General features: G+C 49.3%; 1 protein-coding gene across 4 annotated transcripts; it reads right to left on the bottom strand.

The window, feature by feature from the left end:
- Positions 1-2,049: 2,049 nt before the first annotated feature.
- On the bottom strand, positions 2,050-12,825 carry FOSB (FosB proto-oncogene, AP-1 transcription factor subunit). Of its 4 annotated transcripts, XM_075323106.1 has the most exons (5): positions 7,185-7,520; positions 5,317-5,598; positions 5,127-5,234; positions 4,408-4,614; positions 2,050-4,313 (listed from the first exon to the last, which is right to left on the bottom strand). In XM_075323106.1, exons 1-5 carry the CDS (start codon positions 7,404-7,406, stop codon positions 4,212-4,214), a joined length of 921 nt encoding a protein of 306 aa, XP_075179221.1. In that variant the 5' UTR covers positions 7,407-7,520; the 3' UTR covers positions 2,050-4,211. The 4 variants fall into 4 exon arrangements, with proteins under 4 accessions (XP_075179221.1, XP_075179222.1, XP_075179224.1 ...); XM_075323107.1 differs by lacking the exon at positions 7,185-7,520 and adding an exon at positions 11,374-12,825 and having other exon boundaries at positions 2,050-4,614; XM_075323109.1 differs by lacking the exon at positions 7,185-7,520 and adding an exon at positions 7,530-9,387 and having other exon boundaries at positions 2,050-4,614.
- Positions 12,826-22,314: the final 9,489 nt, after the last annotated feature.

The following is a 22,314-nucleotide window of genomic DNA, read 5'->3' as shown; positions in this document are numbered from 1 at the left end:
TTATAGGTATTACTTCTCCACTAAGCAACTACCTGGTTGTTCTTTTGGTATTAATTTATTTTTTTGCGTAGTGGTCAAAATTGTAGGTTTTCTGAACTCTTTTCTTGTTTCTACCGGAGGCAAGACAGAAAAGATCAGTGTGTGCAGCTCAAATCTTCACGTCAACCACCTCTCAGTCCTCTTCATCCTCTTCGTATACCACATCAGCATTGGACAGATTTCTATTAAATACTTTATAGATCTTCGTGAAACACAAAGGTTGCCTGTAATCTGGATAGTTATGAACCGTTTCCCCAAGAGTATGTTTCATTAGCAGGACATCCATCTGTCCCATAGTTGGTCCATGTATTTTTCTGGCGCCTCGGCCTCCCTGCTGACCTAGTGTCTGACTGTGGTGCGCAATTTGTTTCCAGGTTCTGAAACGCGGTTTATAAGTATTAAAAATTATATCCTTAAACATCTGCTCAGCTTCTCAGTCCCAAACTAATCAGCAAAGAGAGAATCAATCAGTATATGGAGCAATATCTACACATTTTCTCCAACTCTTATCAAGATGATTGGCAGAGTTGCCTTTTTGGGCTGAATTCACCCATAATAATTTATTTTCAGTCTTATGAGAAATCTCCGTTGGTTACAGTGCATGGTCGAGAGCCTCGTCTTCCTCTTCCAATTGCACTTAAAAGTCTTCTTCCTGCAGTGAACGGCATGTCTGAAGGCATGGATAACATGGACTGAGGTGCAATCGAATTTGGCTGCAACTGTGGGTAAAGCAAAGAAGAGTGCTGACAGACACCATTGACCTGTTCCCAACATGTCTCCCAGAGATAAGGTTTGACTTTCCATTAAAAACAACCATTGAATGACTTGGTGCAAATACGTTGCTTTTAAGTTCATCGGATCATAAATTGTTTAGCCAGTTAATTCCATCACTTTGTCTGAATCTACTTTCCACATTAAAAATTTCTAATGCCTTTCATATCTCGTTACTGCGTCCTCTGATTCTCAACAAATTCACCCTGATAGTCAACTCAGTTTATGCTTTTGCCTCTGATCCAGAAACAGAATACGAGATCAGACAAATGCTGAAAGTTCATGGAAACCTCTACTACTTGATAGACTGGAGGGGATACCGTCTTGAGGAGATGTTAGTTATCAAGAAGGACATTAAGGGTCCAATCTTGCTCTAAAGCCGTCATGCCAGGCATCCAAGTCTTCTGGGAGAAGATCTAAATGAATGGGGGAGGGGGGTACTTTTACACCCCGTCTTGACTCCAAATCAGGCTCCGCTTCCTTACACTATGGCCGCGTATGATATGATAAATCGTATGGTGTGTTCCATGCCAGGTTTCACAAGTTGCTCGGCATCTCTCCCTGATATTATTGAAGTCCACTTAGACACGGTGTCTGAGTATTCAGTGTTACATTCAGTTGCTGTTTGTCCTTGATTTTGCCCCAATCTTCTCTTTCGGCTGCAATCAATCTTCTGTGGTTTCTACAAACTGTATCTACTGCTGCTCAGACTCGGTGATTAACCCATTGTTTGTTTTCAGTATTAAGAACTGTTATTTAGAAACTATTCACATTATGCTGCAATCATCTCTGAAAACTCCTGTAGTTTCTATCATTTACATTTACTGCTCCACAGACCTGCTGGTTAACGCATCATCTGCTACATTCTGTCAACCCTTCATCTGCTTTCCTGTGTTAGTCTACACTCCTGGCTCTGTAGCTTCTAGTGTGTCCCGTTGTTCTGGTCTTTGCCGCTGTGCCTTCTCCCTTGGTTCGTGTGTTCACCTTGATCTGGTGAGTGGATCCATTTCACCAGGTGAGCCTAACACGGGGGACACTCTTTCCAAGTGCCTGTGTGTCGGGACCTTACAGGACCAGATCTTTATCCACAATGCCAGGAATCCCGCCGTACGGATACAAGATCCTCAATCATGCAGAAATCAGCCCTCAGAGGCACAAAGCTCAGAAACATCTATGTTCCTTAGTCAGATAAGCCGAGAAGGCAGAGTTGACACAAGAATGAGGCAGAGACTTGTGTTTACTGCAGTTTATTTGTCACCGCTTCATAAAGACAAATTATATTGAAGTCAAAAAATAGATATAATATATAATATAATCCTCTAAAAATTACAGCACTAACACAGGGACTATACACAGAACAGCCCCTCCGCTGTCACCCCCTTTGTGACGGGCAGTGTCTGCCTCTTTATGGGAAGGTGCAGGCAGGAGGGGCCCCGACAATAAACATGCTCCTCAGTGAGGGTCCGCAGGCATCCAGCGGCTTCTCTTGGCCCAGTAGCTGGTCCTCATATGCTGCCCACATGGACGGTGGTGACACAGTGGACAGTGTCCTCTATGCTGTAGCCACCACTGACAATATGGATAGGATAGGAGGACTCAGAGCAAATCGGGCACCAACGTGAGAACCAGTCCCTCATTTCTATCATCTCTGATGAAATCTGATCACTGGAAGATCCAGGCCCAAAAAGTAAGAGGCACTCATCACCGTCCACATAAAAGTCCGCTCAGTGTCTCAGGCAGAACGTGGGTGGTGATGTGGACACAACATGGAGTCACTGACAACACTGCAACCGACAGGCCGTGCGGTCGTCAAATTCTCTCAGTTGTGCGGCCTCAGGCTTCGGGCCTAGGACTTCAGAATGCCCAGATCTCCGCAGAGGAGGAAGAGATTCCAGCGCGGTTTTCACATATTTAAGGGACTTCAGTTTTTCTTCTGTTTTGCTGACGCCCTCCTCTGTGCAGAAAGATGGCTGCACCTGGTGCGTGGACTCAGGGAAGGAGGGGGACTCCTCATATTGTCAGGACTGGATCCAGCGCTGTAATATATAGATGTGTATATAAATACTTCTATATATAAAAATATATAAAGCATCAAAAATATATTCTGAAATATCTATATACACAGGCGTGCACGGTGCAGCTCTGTACATGGACGACCCTGCGGTGTATACACCGACATACAGTTTCATCATATATGGGATTGTCACCTATAGACCGCGCCGCACATCACAAGGACGTTTGCTGAAATGCAGAGGGCGCTGTCCACAAGAGTGTCCAAATGGCCATTACAAATGAAGAACCTTCCATCTGAACAGGACCGGTCTCCACTCTCTCTTTCACAAGTAGGAGTCAGAAATACATAACACTCACAGAGGAGAGGGGCAAATACTTTACAGACTTCTGCTTGAAAGGGTAGGAAGGTTCGGCAGTGGCAGCAGCGTCCCTGGCAGGGAGAAAGATAAAACGCTGCCCTCCGTATGGGGCTCATCCCGCGCCCTCCCCAAAACACCCCATCTCACAGCAGTGGTCACGGCTTCTCGTCCAGAGATCCTGGTCCCGGGATGATTGGCAGCAGTTTTGTTTCGGAATGTAGACGGCGAGATCTTCGTGACAGCGCTCAGCCCCCCGCACACATCCGGGGAAGAAGGAGGATGAGAGGCAATGAAAAATGAGGGAAGAGAAGGAAACAGCAGCTAAAGAGCCCTCAGTACAGGGGAGCAAGAGCTTCTAATGCGGAGCCTCCACCTAAGAGACAAGGGGGGACATCAGGCGCAATGCATTATGGGAACGCAAGGAGCAGGACAATCACAACTATAAGGAATTAAATGAAGATCAGAAGGGGGCAATGTCCTAGAGGGCCAGGAGCAGAGGGAGCGGGAGGTTGTGTCTCACAGGGCCAGGAGTGGAGGGAGCGGGAGGTTGTGTCTCACAGGGCCAGGAGTGGAGGGAGCGGGAGGTTGTGTCTCACAGGGCCAGGAGCAGAGGGAGCGGGAGGTTGTGTCTCACAGGGCCAGGAGTGGAGGGAGCGGGAGGTTGTGTCTCACAGGGCCAGGAGTGGAGGGAGCGGGAGGTTGTGTCTCACAGGGCCAGTAGTGGAGGGAGCGGGAGGTTGTGTCTCAGAGGGCCAGGAGCGGAGGGAGGTTGTGTCTCAGAGGGCCAGAAGCGGAGGGAGAGGGAGGTTGTCTCTCAGAGGGCCAGGAGCGGAGGGAGGTTGTGTCTCAGAGGGCCAGAAGCGGAGGGAGAGGGAGGCTGTGTCTCAGAGGGCCAGAAGCGGAGGGAGAGGGAGGTTGTGTCTCAGAGGTCCAGGAGCAGAGAGAGAGGGAGGCTGTGTCTCAGAGGGCCAGGAGCGGAGGGAGCGGGAGGTTGTCTCTCAGAGGGCTAGGAGCGGAGGGAACGAGAGGTTATGTTTCAGAGGGCCAGAAGTGAGGGGGAGCTGAGCGAGTCGGAGGAGGAGCGCTCGCTTCCGCTGCTCCGCTGGTACCGGCTTCCACACGCTCCTCCCTCTGGGGAGGTGAACACAAATGAAGATGTGTAAGATCCAGCGCTGGTGGTGCAGTCCGAGTCCGGTAGTGGGGGCAAACAGACAGGGAATGATACCTCCGACTGGGGGGGGAATGAAGGCAGCAGTCCACTGTGGGGGAAGGATGCGGCTGGCTCAGTATGTGGCAGGTCAGGGTCCTCATAGGGCACTTTGCATCCAGACCGATGGGAAAGAAGAGCAAATTCCAGCTGTTCCTTCTGTCTGCGCAACTCATCAATCTCTGCCTCAAGGTTGGACTTTTCCTCTTCCAAGAGGTCCGTCTCCTGCAAGATGGAAGGAGGTCACATGAGAAATGAACAGCTAGCCCTCCTCTAGGCAGGAATTATAAAGGTTATATAAGCTCTAAGGATGCAGATGTCCCCCACCCTACCCAACTCAACACCTGCCCCCTCTGTGGTCACCAGGTCACAGTCTACAGTCTTGTGAAAAAGTAAGTGCCCTCTGTGCTACTTCCTAGTATCTGTGCAGTCACAAAAAATAAAGAAGACAAGAACAGGCTGGTCACAACTAATATCTAACGTATTAAATCTTCCCCTTCCCTGTGTGGAAAAAGTAATTGCCCCCTTCCTTCATCCCGTATCTTCAACAGATAATAGTTTACATTCAGGAGCTAGGCCTAGTCCTTCTCACACTGCTGATCACTTGTTACTATGTATCAGTGAAGATAATTCTCGGTCAGGTAAGAACATCAGCCCAACAGATATTTAATTCTCCAGAAGTGGAGAGACTGAATGTGGTGAAGAAATGGACGAGCCCTTCAAGGACCACCTCTTACATTTTGTAATCTGTCGGTCAGCTCTCTTCTCCTGTTCCTGCACTTGGCGGCAGCTAATTTGTTCCTTTCTCGCCGGACTCGCCTCTTCTCCTCTTCCTCCGCGGTCAACTGTACAGAGAGAAGAACGTCTGGTGAGAAGGGTCATACGACTATGGGTGGCATCCATCTCCATCTGCATATTGGAACTTACCGATTCTTCTCGAGGTCTTTTTCTGGGTCTAGTCGGGCGGGTATCCTCCTGTCCTGAAGAAGAAGCCGCAGGCTGTGTTGTGCCATATGATGACCCAGAGGGTGAGGCATAGCTGGGGCCTGGCAAGTCATATGGGTCAATAGATGGTCCTGGTGTTGGCTGGGATTGAGCCATGGAGGAGATAAGTGCAGGAGTGACCAGCCACTGGAGGTCCTGGCTACTTGTGATGGCAGTAACAGTGGGCACAAAGGAGGAGGGGACATCACATAGGGCCACACACTCCTGGCAAAGAGAGAGACAGAGATATTCACACTCATGGAAGAGACGGCTAAAAATGGTGGAGACAAAAAGTAACGATAAGGGAATGGAAAAGAGAGGATGGAGGAGAGAGAAAGCTAACAAGATGGGGAGTGAAAAAGAAAAGGGGGAAAGAAAAAAAGGAGCATGAAGGGCAAAAGGAAAAAGAATGAAGGAGAGAGGAAGAAGAGAGAATCAAGTGAAAATGCAGCGTAGAGGAAGAAAGAAAGAGCATGGAGGAGAGAGGGAAAAAAGAATGGCATGGAAGAAAGAAGAGAAAAAAATACCCTGGAGACAGGGGAAGATAGAGAGAGACAAACGCGGCGCCAATCTGAGGGTAGTTTCTCTTTCCAGATAGCTGCACGCTCTCCAAACTTAAAGTGTGAATTATAATTAACCATATTTTAATGTACAAATAAAATATCTATTTACTTATTTGTATATTGGTCCAGTCATATGACCAAAAATCATCCAATATGTTAAACCATTGGTAGCAGGAGCGCCGCAAGACTGGTAATTGCCTAGGGAAGAAAGAAGGAAAGGGAGAAGAAAGAGGGAGAAGAAAGAGGGAGAAGAGAGAATCAAGTGAGAATGAAGAGTAGAGTATGAAAGAAAATAGCATGGAGAAGAGAAGAAACAAGAATGGGGGGGGGAGAGGGAGAAGAAAGAAGGAAAGAGGGAGAATAAAGAAGGAAAGAGGGAGAAGAGAGAATCAAGTGAGAAGGGAGAATAGAGAAAGAAAAAAAATAGCACGGAGAAGAGAGGAAACAAGAATGGGGGGGAGGAAAGAAGGAAAGAGGGGGAAGAAAGAATCAAGTGAGAATGGAAAGTAAGGGAAGAAAGAAAAGAGCATGGAGGAGAGAGGAAAAAAAAAGGATGGCAGAGAAGAAAGAAAGAGGGAGAAGAGAGAATCAAGTGAGAATGGAGAGTAGAGGAAGAAAGAAAATAGCATGGAGAAGAGAGGAAACAAGAATGGGGGAGAAAGAAGGAAAGAGGGGGGAGAAAGAAGGAAAGAGGGGAGAGAAAGAATCAAGTGAGAATGGAAAGTAAGGGAAGAAAGAAAAGAGCATGGAGGAGAGAGGAAAAAAAAGGATGGCAGAGAAGAAAGAAAGAGGGAGAAGAGAGAATCAAGTGAGAATGGAGAGTAGGGGAAGAAAGAAAAGAGCATGGAGGAGAGAGGATAAAAGGATGGCAGAGAAGAAAAAAAAGAGAGAAGAAAGAGGGAGAAGGAAAGAGGGGGAAGAAAGAACCAATTGAGAATGGAGAGTAGAGGAAGAAAGAAAAGAGCATGGAGAAGAGAGGAAAAAAGAATGGAGAGGAAGAAAGAACAAAAGAGGAAAAAGAGGAAATGGAGAAGAGAGGAAAAAGAATAGGAAAGACGGGGAAGAAAGAAGTAAAGAGGGGGAAGAGAGAATGTAGAAAAAAAGGAAGAAGAGGAAATGGAGAAGAGAGGAAAAAGAATTGGAAAGAGGAAGAAAAGGGGATGGAAGAGAGGTGAAGAAGTCAAGGAAATTAAGAGTTGCAAAATGTTTTTGCACCCCTCTCCAAAAATTCTGCTACCCCCATATTGCCTGTGAAGTGGCCTCCTGGTTGCTCTTAACCCCAGCAGTTTTCCGTGGCCGTCCTGAGCCGAGCACCAGATTGGAGCAGATTGTTACAGGTCCTCTCGGCTTCCTACGACCTGACCATCTTCTCCTCTGCCGCTGATGGGGGTTTCCTCCACTATCCGCACACTCTGGGAGTTTTCCTACTTTAGGTTCTGACAATACTTTATGCTTCTGGAATAGCAGCATCTAGTTCCACAGCAAACATTACACGCTGCGCACATCAGCACGGGGGCAGATACTTTTGCACATTGCTCTTTACACCAAGTAATATTAACCAAACACTGCTGAGTGAGAGTCTGTGGATCTTACACATGAATGGAGCCCGGTCCCGTGGCACGTGGGGTGTGTAGATGTGTGAGCGTTTGGCTGGGATAACGGAGAGGAGAGGCACCGGCAACATCCCATCTGCGAAGCATCTGACCACTGCTGCCCCCCCCTAGAGTAACATCCCCTCGCATTTTCTCAGTGATCAGTAATATAATACCCCCTTCCCCAGGTCATCTTCTCACTGATCCACCCCCTCCTGCACAGGTGCAGCCCCCTCTGGTGCATCTTCTTACTAATCCATCCCCTGCACAGGTGACAGCCCCCTCTAATTCATCTCATTAATCCACCTCTGATTCATCTCACTGATCCACCCCCGGCACAGGTGCAGCCACCTCTGGTGCATCTTCACACTGATCCATCTCCTGCACAGGTGAAGCTGCTTCTGGTGCATCGTCTCTCTGATCCACCCCCTGCACAGGTTATATCCCCCTCTGGTCCATCTTCTCACTAATCCACCCTCTGCACAGTTGCAGCCCCGAACCATCTTCTCACTAATCCACCCCCCTGCACAGGTGCACTTCCGTCTGGTGCATTTTTTGCCACTGATCCACCCCAAGTGGAGGTGCAGTCTCCTCTGATTAATGTCACTGACCCATCCATGCACAGTTTATAGCCCCTCTTGTGCATCTTCTCACTTATCCACCTCCTGCACAGGTTCAGTCCCCTCTGATGCATCTCCTTACTGATCCACCCTCTGCACAGGTGTAGTCCCTTCTGACTGATCTCACTGATCCACCCGATGCACTGTTTATAGCCCCTTCTTGTGCATCTTCTCACTTATCCACCCCCTGCACAGGTGCAGCCACCTATGGTGCATCTTCTGACTGATCCACACCCTGCACAGGTGCAGCCCGCTCTGGTGCATCTCCTCAATGAGCCACCCCCTGAACAGATTAGCCCTCTCTGATTCATCTTACTGATCCACCCTATGCACAGTTTATAGCCCCCTCTTGTGCATCTTCTCACTGATCCACCTCCTGCACAGGTGCTGCCCCCTCTGGTGCATCTTTTCACTGATCCACCCCCTGCACAGGTGCAGTCTCCTCTGGTGCATCTTCTCACTGATCCACCCCTGCACAGGCGCCCCCCTCTGGTGCATCTTCTCACTGATCCACCCCATGCGCAGGTGCCCCCTCTGGTGCATCTTCTCACTGATCTACACACTGCACAGGTGCAGTCTCCTCTGGTGAATCTTCTCACTGATCCACATCTGCCCCCCTCTGGTGCATCTTCTCACTGATCCACCCCTGCACAGGTTCCGACTCTGGTGCATCTTCTCACTGATCCACCCCTGCACAATTGGAGCCCCCTCTGCTGCAGCTCCTCTCCCTTCCCGCCGGTATGTGTCAGCGCTCCTGTTCTTTCTATGTCCGGTTCATTACTATATCAGGAAGGATTCCCTGTAGAGAACACGCTGATGTGGGCGGCGCGGTTTTCACATAGCCCCGCCTCTTGGGTTCTTGACGTCAGCAGCGCCAGTTACGTCCCTGCGCTCTATCGACGCTGCGTTCCAAAATAGCACGCCGGCGTCACTGCTCGTCAGCTCCGCCCACCAGAGCTATGATTGACAAGTGGCAGTGGCAGCTTCTGTGTGTCTGGGGCAGAGCTCGTCCACACAAAGTACTACAAGTCCCAGCGTACACGCGCTCTAGGACCTGTAGTACTCAGCAGCCAGAGAAAGACAATCATCCACTTCCAACAATACAGCAACGAGGGAGCTCCAGACTCCCCGGGCCCCCGCCGTCCTCTACAATGGCCAGGGTGCGGGACCCCCGCCGTCCTCTACAATGGCCAGGGTGCGGGACCCCCCGCCGTCCTCTGGTATCCCTGGGGCGCGGGCTCGTCCTTTGCCATCCTCTGCCCTCCCCGGGGCTCGGGCTCCCCGCCATCCTCTGCCCTCCCCGCCGTCCTCTGCCCTCCCCGCCGTCCTCTGCCCTACCCGGGGCTCGGGCTCCCCGCCATCCTCTGCCCTCCCCGGGGCTCGGGCTTCCCGCCATCCTCTGCCCTCCCCGGGGCTCGGGCTTCCCGCCATCCTCTGCCCTCCCCGGGGCTCGGGCTCCTTTATAACGCTGTGTTGTGCAGCATCTGTGGCGCGGGCTTCCAATTCGCAGCATGTCAGTTTCTCTTGCGGGGACGCTCAGTTTTCTGCGCGGATTTCCCCCATAGACTTTCATCAGATGCACAAAAGACATGCATTTTTGGTGCATTTACGCAGCAGAAACGCATCAAACAGGCATGTAATCCGCACCTAATCATGTCAATACAAGGAAGTTTCAAAAACAAAACAGCTTTATTTAAAGAATGACACCAGACAAAAAAAAAAAAAGAGCGTTAAAAACGCAATGGAAATACGCAAGTAAACTATGGAGCTGAAATGTGCAGTGTCTAAACTGAACAGATCCCGATTGTGGGAACATAGCTCCTGTCCTGCCTGCTGTCTCCTCCTTGCACTCCTGTCCGGCCTGCTGTCTCCTCCTTGCACTCCTGTCCTGCCTGCTGTCTCCTCCTTGCACTCCTGTCCTGCCTGCTGTCTCCTCCTTGCACTCCTGTCCTGCCTGCTGTCTCCTCCTTGCACTCCTGTCCTGCCTGCTGTCTCCTCCTTGCACTCCTGTCCTCTGTCCTGCCTGCTGTCTCCTCCTTGCACTCCTGTCCTGCCTGCTGTCTCCTCCTTGCACTCCTGTCCTCTGTCCTGCCTGCTGTCTCCTCCTTGCACTCCTGTCCTGCCTGCTGTCTCCTCCTTGCACTCCTGTCCTGCCTGCTGTCTCCTCCTTGCACTCCTGTCCTGCCTGCTGTCTCCTCCTTGCACTCCTGTCCTGCCTGCTGTCTCCTCCTTGCACTCCTGTCCTGCCTGCTGTCTCCTCCTTGCACTCCTGTCCTGCCTGCTGTCTCCTCCTTGCACTCCTGTCCTGCCTGCTGTCTCCTCCTTGCACTCCTGTCCTGCCTGCTGTCTCCTCCTTGCACTCCTGTCCTGCCTGCTGTCTCCTCCTTGCACTCCTGTCCTGCCTGCTGTCTCCTCCTTGCACTCCTGTCCTGCCTGCTGTCTCCTCCTTGCACTCCTGTCCTGCCTGCTGTCTCCTCCTTGCACTCCTGTCCTGCCTGCTGTCTCCTCCTTACACTCCTGTCCTGCCTGCTGTCTCCTCCTTGCACTCCTGTCCGGCCTGCTGTCTCCTCCTTGCACTCCTGTCCTGCCTGCTGTCTCCTCCTTGCACTCCTGTCCTGCCTGCTGTCTCCTCCTTGCACTCCTGTCCTGCCTGCTGTCTCCTCCTTGCACTCCTGTCCTGCCTGCTGTCTCCTCCTTGCACTCCTGTCCTGCCTGCTGTCTCCTCCTTGCACTCCTGTCCTGCCTGCTGTCTCCTCCTTGCACTCCTGTCCTGCCTGCTGTCTCCTCCTTGCACTCCTGTCCTGCCTGCTGTCTCCTCAGTGGATTCCTGTCCTGCCTGCTGTCTCCTCCTTGCACTCCTGTCCTGCCTGCTGTCTCTTCCTTACACTCCTGTCCTGCCTGCTGTCTCCTCCTTGCACCCCTGTCCTGCCTGCTGTCTGCTCCTTGCACCCCTGTCCTGCCTGCTGTCTCCTCCCTCCTTGCATTCCTGTCCTGCCTGCTGTCTCCTCCTTGCATTCCTGTCCTGCCTGCTGTCTCCTCCTTGCATTCCTGTCCTGCCTGCTGTCTCCTCCTTGCATTCCTGTCCTGCCTGCTGTCTCCTCCTTGCACTCCTGTCCTGCCTGAGGTCTGTGAGTTTTGGCTCCAGGGTGATCACGTGACCCGTGAGATGACCGCGGCGCGCACTCGCTCTATGACTCCGCCCCTGCGCTGTGACGTCACACTCACCTGTGGGGCAGTAGCCGTGGATGGACTCCCAAACGAATCCACGGACGACAGATACTGAGACTCAGCCGAGGGGGAGGAGCTGGAGGAGTCGTATCCCTGGTACATGTCCCCCCGGGGTCCGGAGCTGCGGCCTCAAAGTCAAAACAATAGATCCCGAGGGTCCGGGGATCTCCGTGTGTGGAGCAGGGATCCGCTGTGGATGTGTCCAGTCCTGTGCAGGTATCCGCTGTTTTGTCTTCTTCACTTCTGCAGGGATCAGCAATGAGATCTTCTAACGTTCTGTAGGGATCAGCTGTGGGATCTCTTCATTCTTAAGTAGGGATCAGTGATGGGATTTCCTCTTTCGGAGAGATGAATGGTGGGATTTCTAGTGCAGGTCAGCGCTGGATCTCCACTAGAGAAAGGAATGTGGGGATTTCCTTAGGTATTTGTAAAGATAAATAGTGGGATTCTCTCCTGTGTAGATCTCCGTGATGGGATCCTTTGTAAATAAAACAAGATGAAAATCTTCTCAAGATTGTTTTAAGGATCAATGATAGATCTTTATCAGACTTTTGCGTTAAAATAAGAAGTGACTGGATCTTTTGTAGAGATCTGTGATGGGATCTCCTCCTGTATTGGGATCAGTGCTGGGATCTCCTCCTGTTAAAGAATCAATGATGGGATCTCCTCCTGTTAAAGAATCAATGATGGGATCTCCTCCTGTTAATGGACCAGTGGTGGGATCGCCTCTGTACAGATAATAAATGATGGGTTCTCTTCCTGTGTTGGGATCTCCTGAGCACAGATAATCAATGATGTGATCTCCTCCTGTTAAGAGATCAGTGATGGGATATCCTGAGCACAGATAATCAATTATGGGATCACTCCTGTATTTGGATCAGTGATGGGATCTCCTCCTCTTAAGGGATCAGTGATGGGATCTACTGAGCACTGATAATCAATGATGGGATCTCTCCTGTATTGGCATCCGTGATGGGATCTCCTGAGCACAGACAATCAATGAAGGGATCTCTTCACGTGGGGGGGATCTCCTGAGCACAGGCAATCAATGAAGGGATCTCTTCACGTGGGGGGATCTCCTGAGCACAGACAATCAATGATGGGATCTCTTCCTGTGGGGGGGGGATCTCCTGATCACAGACAATCAATGATGGGATCTCTTCCTGTGGGGGGATCTCCCGATCGCAGACAATCAAAGATGGGATCTCTTCCTGTGTGGGGATCTTGTGAGCACAGGTAGTGAATGATGGGATCTCCTGTGTGTAGATAGTAAGTCCTCGGATGCAGTAGTCCGGGCAGGGCGCCCCCAGCGGCCGTGGTGTAGTACAGTTGCGGGCAGCAGCTCCGTCCTCGCGCTCCGCTTTCCCTCAGATTTATGAATGAAACTCTGAGCTTGCAGCTATTTATACCGGCGGAACCCGCCCCCCTCTGCACACGTCACCTACTCTTTGGCCGATATCTTCACATTCACAGCACCCAGCGCCCCCAAACTCGTCCGTGCCGCGCTCCGGAGCCCCCCGCCTGCACTCGCCGACTCTCAGCCCTGAAGATGCCCTGGGAGCTCGGACCCGAGGACCTAGAGGACACTGCGGGCGGCTCCGCCCACCCCGGAGTTCCTGTGACGTACATAGCCATATAAGGTGTTGTCTTTGCTATGTTTATCTGGTTACCAAGCAGTGACGTCAGAGGGAATCCCTGTTCTCAGCTCGGCAGAGAGGAGTATTAATAGCATTATGCTGCTACTATGCCGGAGACAGAGCGGCCGGGGCATTTATATATATGTGTGCGGATATAAATATACAGTATATGTGTCACTACACTCACATTATAATCTCCAGCAGAGAAGTTATATCAGCTGATAGTGTACACAGTGCTGTACAACGCTTTGAGGCTGCTTAGTAAAGATCCCATACACATTAGACTAATGTCGGCCGATCAATCGCCTGGGGAGATTTCTGGCATGTCTGAGCTCAGATTGTAACATTATAGTCAGGTTTATGAGTGAACAATTATATCAGATATCATATGTAGGTGGAAACACAGTCATTAACTGAAACAGAAACAGCCGTGTAGGAGGCGTAAAAGTAGGTGAGAAACATCCAAATTATACTACATAGATGACAGAAGCAGGAATACAGAGCCGCACAATAATGAGGGTCTGCAGTGACGCAGGTGGGGACATGTCAGCAGATGGAGTTGTGGATTATGTCGGGATAAGTCTGAGTTCACATGTCCGGTAATCATCCGTCACACCGGATCTGTTGGCAAAAAAAGTGCTGCAACCATAACTTTTTTGTCCGTATTGAAAATATTGATTTTTGCAGGATCCGTTTGTTTTTTTTTTACATTTTTAACAGATTGCTATTTATCCATCTCTTTTTCTTTAATTTGTAAAGGATCCACTTTTTTCTTATAGGATCCGTTTCAAATGAAATATAAATAGTAATCCGTTAATGGATCTGTTCTACATAGACTCTAATGTTAAAAACGGATCCGGCAGAAATAATTTTGCCAACAGATCTCTGCAGGATCCATTCTCACGGGTGATTACAGGATACGTGAACTCAGACTCAATGCTGAGAAATCCAGGCAGATACTCATTCCTCATCTGATACCATCAGAAATCCGGCACTTCCAGCCTCGGCTGCTGTCACCGAGGTTAATAATGGTTGTCTGAGGAAGGGTCTGCCGCTGAATGCATTTGTGCAAATCGTCAAGATCCTCTGCTGGCAGCTCCTGTGTAATCACCGACCAATAACATCCAGATGTGCTCGATGGGAGACAAGTCCGGAGACGCTGCAGCCATGGGAGACAAGTCCGGAGACGCTGCAGCCGTAGGAGACAAGTCCAGAGATGCTGCAGCCATGGGAGACAAGTCCAGAGATGCTGCAGCCATGGGAGACAAGTCCGGAGACGCTGCAGCCATGGGAGACAAGTCCGGAGACGCTGCAGCCGTAGGAGACAAGTCCAGAGATGCTGCAGCCATGGGAGACAAGTCCGGAGACGCTGCAGCCGTGGGAGACAAGTCCGGAGACGCTGCAGCCGTGGGAGACAAGTCCGGAGACGCTGCAGCCATGGGAGACAAGTCCGGAGACGCTGCAGCCGTAGGAGACAAGTCCGGAGATGCTGCAGCCGTGGGAGACAAGTCCGGAGACGCTGCAGCCGTGGTAGACAAGTCCGGAGACGCTGCAGCCATGGGAGACAAGTCCGGAGACGCTGCAGCCATGGGAGACAAGTCCGGAGACGCTGCAGCTGTGGGAGACAAGTCCGGAGACGCTGCAGCCATGGGAGCAGGTTTAGGCCTCGCAGGCAGCTCACGGTAGTACGTGGGACATGCAGCCTGCTGTTGACATGTGGAAATATGGCTCCAAGCAAGTTTTGGAGAAATGGGTCCACCAACAAATCAATGTGATGCTGAGCTGTCATTTTATCTGGAACGAAGACTAGTGGGGTCCGGTTACCGGACATAATCCCGCACCAGAACATAATCCTGGGAACATTCCTCAGACGACCATTAATAACTTTATTGGTAGTATCTAAGGCTAACAAAACCTCAAAAAAGTGTTTTTTCTCTTTTTTGATAGGGGTAAATAGACAATTTAAACCACAACAAACAACCCCTTCATTATTTTATAAAAAAGTATAAATTTTATTCAGACTAAATCAACAAAGTGAAGGTTAAAAACCAATCTGTTGGTACATAGCTTATGGTCAGAGGAGAGTCCTTGGGCACCTTCCCTATTCTCCCCCTTCCTAATAGTGGGGGTCGGCACCCTAATAAATATTGTTTAGGTGCCCCCACTCCATGTTGACTGATCCTAATTGACCCTTTACTGTTCACTAGTAGGTGCTGCTATTCTCAGTGGGGGGCCTTACCAAAATTACAGTGGTTCTCATTCATGCCTCTCACTATACAGTTATGATAGTATCAGTAAAGCCAATATTCCATTGTATTCCATCCAGGGTACAAAATTACTCAAATTCTTTAGGGTGCAGTCATATTACTATGTCACAATTTCATCAATAATTCATCAATATGCCAGCATAATAGCTCATCCTTTGCCGCCTTCGGCGGTTCTCTGCCCGACGCGTTTCCCCTCCAGGACTTTCAATCAGATGGAGGTTCCTCAGGGGCTGTCCAAACACTTGGAATCATATATATGGTGGAATTATATCCAGACAAAACTGGGACTTAAAACAATCCTTCAATGAGGAATCCTCAGTTGTTATGTGTAAGAGGCTTTATGAGAGCTGGTAGGCATCTGCCTGTAAGGGCAAGATAGAATAGTGCCTACTTCTTAAATCCAACTACTAAGTATCATTGCTCCTCCAATGTGGAGTTCCTGGTCATTGTTGATGTTACTGTGTAGTTTAGTTGGGCATCTCCCTGAGAAACCTCCATCTGATTGAAAGTCCTGGAGGGGAAATGCGTCGGGCAGAGAACCGCCGAAGGCGGCAAAGGATGAGCCATTATGCTGGCATATTGATGAATTATTGATGAAATTGTGACATAGTAATATGACTGCACCCTAAAGAATTTGAGTAATTTTGTACCCTGGATGGAATACAATGGAATATTGGCTTTACTGATACTATCATAACTGTATGGTGAGAGGCATGAATGAGAACCACTGTAATTTTGGTAAGGCCCCCCACTGAGAATAGCAGCACCTACTAGTGAACAGTAAAGGGTCAATTAGGATCAGTCAACGTGGAGTGGGGTCACCTAAACGATATTTATTAGGGTGCCGACCCCCACTATTAGGAAGGGGGAGAATAGGGAAGGTGCCCAAGGACTCTCCTCTGACCATAAGCTATGTACCAACAGATTGGTTTTTAACCTTCACTTTGTTGATTTAGTCTGAATAAAATTTATACTTTTTTATAAAATAATGAAGGGGTTGTTTGTTGTGGTTTAAATTGTATCTAAGGCTGAAAGTGCGGGAATTTCTCAGCGTGGCTCATACTCGATGCTGAATAACTCCAGAAGAATTGAAAAAAGTTTAGATTTTTAATAATTTGCAGATCAGTGATGTCTCCATCCCCTAATTTCCATTATTCCACCACTTTTCAGTTTTGTTGTTGCAAATTCAATGTTGTGGAGTTTATGGAGAGACAGAAAACTTTGTGTAAATGTAATTTGGAGGAATTAATGCAGTTTTGAATATAAAGTGCGGTCACCGAACATTGATTATATTTACGTCTCTTTTGTTTATTTACTTTGCATTTTGCTAATTATTAAAAATAAATCATGAAGACTTCTGTTTCTGAAGATTCTTACGTTGCAGCATTTTTATGCACTTGCCTAAAACGTTTGTACAGTTCTGTAAAGCTCAGCACTGATATCAGATTATAATGTACAACCCCAACTGCAATTGCAAAAAAAAAAAAAAGTTGGGACGCTGTAAAATGTAAAGGAAACAAAAATACAATGGTCTGAAAATCCCTTCATATTATTCACACAGAAGATAGAAAAGATAAGCAGGTAGACATATTTTAATTTTGTTTGAAAAATTATTTAGAAAAAGATGACACCTAAAAAAGGCAATGCAGACATGCCCGAGGCCGTGTCCACCATTGTGCCCGGGCCATGTCCACCATTGTGCCCGTGCTATGTCCACCATTGTGCCCAGGCCGTGTCCACCATTGTGCCCAGGCCATGTCCACCATTGTGCCCGTGCTATGTCCACCATTGTGCCCAGGCCGTGTCCACCATTGCGCTTGGGCCGTGTCCACCATTGTGCCTGGGCCGTGTCCACCATTGTGCCTGGGCTGTGTCCACCATTGTGCCTGGGCCGTGTCCACCATTGTGCCTGGGCTGTGTCCACCATTGTGCCTGGGCTGTGTCCACCATTGTGCCTGGGCTGTGTCCACCATTGTGCCTGCGCCGTGTCCACCATTGTGCCTGGGCCGTGTCCACCATTGTGCCTGGGCTGTGTCCACCATTGTGCCTGGGCTGTGTCCACCATTGTGCCTGCGCCGTGTCCACCATTGTGCCTGCGCCGTGTCCACCATTGTGCCTGGGCCGTGTCCACCATTGTGCCTGGGCCGTGTCCACCATTGTGCCTGGGCCGTGTCCACCATTGTGCCTGGGCCGTGTCCACCATTGTGCCTGCGCCGTGTCCACCATTGTGCCTGGGCCGTGTCCACCATTATGCCTGGGTTGTGTCCCCTATTGTACTTGGGCCATGTCCACCATTGTGTCCAGATGACATCCATGATTGTGCCCAGCCTGTGTTCTCTATTGTGCCAGGGCCATATCCACCATTGTGTCCAGGCCATGATCACCATTATGCCTCCTGGGCTGTGTCCTCTATTGTGCTTGGACCAGGTCCCCCATTGTGCCCACGCTGCATCCATGATTGTGCCCAGGCTGTGCCCTCTTTTGTGCCTGAGCCATGTCCACCATTGTGCCCAGGCCGCATCCATCAGTGTGTCCTGGCTGCGATCACCATTACACCAGGGAAACTTCCACCATAGTGCCCAGGCCATATCTACCTTTGTACCCAGGCTGCGTCTACCTTTGTGCCTGGGCCACATCCACCATTGTACCCAGGCCGGATCCATCTCTGTGCCCAGGCCATGTCCACATATGTGCAGCATCCTCTCTTCTTACAGCAGTCTGTGTATGTTGGGGAACTGAGGAAACAGTTGTTGGAGTTTTGGGAAAGGATCATTTTCCCTTTCTTGTCTGAAGTCAGATTCTGGTTGCTCCACAATTTGAGGTATTTCCAGGATTATTCATTTCATAATGACTCAAATATTTTCTATGGGTGAAAGATGTAGTCTACAAGTGTCCGGTTCATCCCCTGACCTCTTCTTCCATGGAACCACGTCACTCTGATGGAGGCAGTATTTAGTTTACCGTTGTCCGGCTGTAATATCGGAGGTCTTCCTTGAAATAGATGTTGTCTGGATGGAGCAGATGTCGTTCTATCACCTCTATATAATGTTCAGCACTGATGGCGTCCGTTATGTCCCTGCTACAGGCACTAATCTCCCCCATAACAGCAGAGTTGCAGAACTGTCCACTGATAACAAGCTGGATGGTCCTTTTTCTCTTACGTCTGCAGGACACGGCTTACAGGGTTTCCATTAAAAAAAAACAACACATTTTGATTCATTCAACCACAGAAGCTTTCCATATTGTCTATGTCCATTATAAATTAGCTTTGGCCCAGTGAAGACCTTAGAGTTCCTGGATTGTGCTGATATACAGCTGCTTCTTTATTATTGAGCAGTAACTTGCATTTGTGGATTGTGCGTGTCCACCGACAATGATCCTGGAATTATTCCTGAGCCCATACAGTGACTTACATGGCCAAATCGTGCCCGTTTTTTAATGCAGTGCGGCCAAAGGGCCTAGAGATCATGAGCATCCAATACGGACAGTTGTTCTTTGTGAGTATGGATTTCCCCATAATCTCTGTGTCTTTTGATGATGTTATGTGCTGGAAATGGAGGAATATTCAAAGTCTTTGCAATTTTATTTTGAGGAATATTTCTATGAAATTGGTCCAATTTCTAGACGAGGTTGTTCACAGATCGGTGATTACTGACAATCTTTGCTTCTGGGAGACTCTGCCTCTCCAACGAGCTGATTATATGCAGTTTAAGTAAACGCTTAATTATTCAGCCTTTTGTTACTCCTATCTCAAAGTTTTTCAGATTTGTTGCTGTCATCAATTTCTAAATGAGTTATTTTTTTTCATATGAAATGGAAATATGTCCTAAGTTCAACTTCTGTTCTGGGCTCTGGTGCGAATAAAATATGGAGAAAAGAGATTTCCAAATCATTTAAATTTTGTTTTCTTTACATTTTACAGTGTCACAACGTTTTTTGCAATTGTACATTATAAATGTCCCTGCACTGTATATAGGGTAGCACAGATTGTTCTATTGCACTGATATAACCTAATGTTCATTGTAAATGCTCCTGCCCTGATATCAGAGTGTAATCTGCAGCACAGCACTGTGCAATCATATTACACAGGTGAGGACATAATGCTGCGCAGTAACAAGCTTCACACAGAGAACTGCTAATAGTTTATTTTTTTTAACAATTAATAACACAAGAGAAATGTAACTCCCCTCAGTATTCAGTGAACGCCAGTCACTTCTGTCCTCAGTATTCGGTGACCGCCCGTCTCCTCAGTCCTCAGTATTCAGTGAACGCCAGTCACTTCTGTCCTCAGTATTCGGTGACCGCCCGTCTCCTCAGTCCTCAGTATTCAGTGACCGCCCGTCTCCTCCGTCCTCAGTATTCGGTGACCGCCCGTCTCCTCAGTATTCAGTGACCGCCCGTCTCCTCCAACCTCAGTATTCAGTGACCACCCGTCTCCTCCAACCTCAGTATTCAGTGACCACCCGTCTCCTCCATCCTCAGTATTCAGTGACTGCTTGTCACTTCCATTCTCAGCATTCGGTGACTGCGCGTTGCCTCCATTTTCAGTATTTGGTGACCGCCTGTTGCCTCCGTCCTCAGTATTCGGTGACTGCCCATTGCCTCTGTACTCAGTATCCGGTGACTGCTTGTCGCCTCCCTCCTCAGTATTCGGTGGCCACCGTCGCCTCCATGCTCAGTATTTGGTGACTGCCCGTTGCCTCCATCCTCAGTATTCGGTGACTGTCCATTGCCTCTGTACTCAGTATTCGGTGACTGTCCATTGCCTCTGTACTCAGTATTCGGTGACTGTCCATTGCCTCTGTACTCAGTATTCGGTGACTGTCCATTGCCTCTGTACTCAGTATTCGGTGACTGTCCATTGCCTCCGTCCTCAGTATTCGGTGACTGCCCATTGCCTCTGTACTCAGTATTCGGTGACCGCCCGTCGCCTCCGTCCTTAGTATTTGGTGACCGCCCGTCACCTCCATCACTTCTTCTCATCACTTGTTCACTGTTTATGAAGGAGCTCGGCAGGGGATTGTTCCAACACATCTTGGAGAACGGATCCTTCTGTCTATTGATCCCAGACTGGATTATGTGAGATCAGGGATCTGTGGGATCATCACCTCCAGGACTCCTCATTCTTAATGACATTGGCTGGAGGTTGGGGGTCATTTTCCAGCTGCAGAATACATTTGCAGCCAATCAAACACCTCCCGGATGGTATCACATGATGGATAAGTATCTGCCAGGATTTCACAGCATTGAGGACACCATTAATCCTGACCAAATCCACAACTAAATCTGGGGAAATGCAGCCACAAACTTGCCGGACCCTCCACCTGCGTCACCGCAGACCCTCATTCTTGTGCTGGTCTCCAGCTGTTCGAGAACAAATTGCTTTTAATACGAATATTTCACATCTCACTCCTCAGTCCAGGGACCCGCTACCATTTTCTGCACCCTGGTTCCTATGTTTTCGTGCATAATTGAGTTGCTCGGCCTCGGTTCCATGTGGAAGGTCGGGCTGTTGGCAATTTGTATGTTTGATGATTAATTTTATTATTGAACATCTCCACTTCTATTCTCCGTCCAAAAGGTTAATAAAACGAAAAGCTGAATATTTATGAAAGTCACAGAGCGGCTTTGTCTTTTGTAGAATATCTCTGTGTGCAGAATTATTATGTAACTAATTGAAAAGCATAAATTTTCCATCTCAATCGTTTATTCTCAACTGTTAAAATGAAAATAAAACAAAAAAAGCTCAAAATGTACAAAATGCATTTCTGATATTTCATATAAAATATGTGACCAGTCTAGTAATACAGTCGTTCTTCTCTTCAACCATAACCTCCATCCATAGAGTCTGTTTCTTCATTTGTTGATGATTTTATTTTTGGACCGCCCCAACCACCGCCTCAGACACTCCTCAGAGAGGGGACGGTTCTCCTTCACCGGATACATCCATGTAAGAAGGGCCACAGGTTCTTAGGAGGGTTTAAGTCTTGTGAGAATGGAGCCGGGTCATCATTCTCCATCTTTAAGACTGTTACTGGCCCCAAGCAGTGGAGACTGATGCTGCAGAATAATCAGGGGTTTTCTTGACATATGCCAACTTGTTCTGTGGCGCCCCTGCGGCTTCAGGCGCCACAGGGTACTGCACCTCACTCGAGGTGCAGTATTCATCTCGGATACGGAGGAGGTCATCACCGGTAAACCACCACAACACATCCAACACATAAACATGGGAGCTCTGTCACTGGGACCTGGGCTAGGGTAGGTGACGGGGGGGTGGCCATCATGAGGAATGAGTCCACTTGCTCACTAGTTCAGTAACCCGAGGGGCGGGGCACCTGCAGGGGAAGTTAGGAGCCAGCTCACACACAATTCAGTTAGCACCAGGCAGCGGTCTGTGCCAGGTGGGACTCAGCAAGAGACGTCAGTCAGAAGTGACAAGTACAGGATGGGGCCCGTGGTCCGGAGCTGGAGGCTCGAACCAGGTTCTTAGGAAGAAGGGGGATCCCAGGGTTCGCGGGGAGTGCAGCAGGCACCCGTGACCCGCTCCACGGCCCAGGAGCTGGGGTGGAGGGAAGACCATTGGAAAGGACACACAGAAAGAAACACCAGCCTTCACCTCCAAACTATCCGGGATGGGCTGGAGCCCATCACAGCGGAGTCCGGCAGTCCAAAGGCGGTGACTTCAGTGAGTAAAGAGCTTGAACTGCACCCTCTGTGTCGTCCCATCATTGCTGGCGCTCCCAACGTCGTCACCCTGCGCCATAGGCGACTACTACCACCAACATCCTCCCTGGGGCCTGAGCTCTACCTGTGGAGAGCTGCAACACCCGAGCTGCGTCACCATCCGCCCCAGAAGAGAGAGACTTCCCGCAGCGGCGGCTAATACTGGCCGCACACCACAGGTGGAGTCACGAACATCTACTCCCATCATCCCCATTTTTATTGACACCGCCGGGGTCACGGAGCCGGGCCTGGCCATCGCGGCGTCCCGGAAGCTGAACTGCGGCCCGGTAACGGGTAACCCTTGAGACCCC

Source organism: Anomaloglossus baeobatrachus, chromosome 9 (genome assembly GCF_048569485.1).
Source record: "Anomaloglossus baeobatrachus isolate aAnoBae1 chromosome 9, aAnoBae1.hap1, whole genome shotgun sequence".
Taxonomy (NCBI): domain Eukaryota; kingdom Metazoa; phylum Chordata; class Amphibia; order Anura; family Aromobatidae; genus Anomaloglossus; species Anomaloglossus baeobatrachus.
The sequence above is the reverse complement of the archived record's forward strand: the minus strand, read 5'-3'. Positions and strand labels throughout refer to the sequence as shown.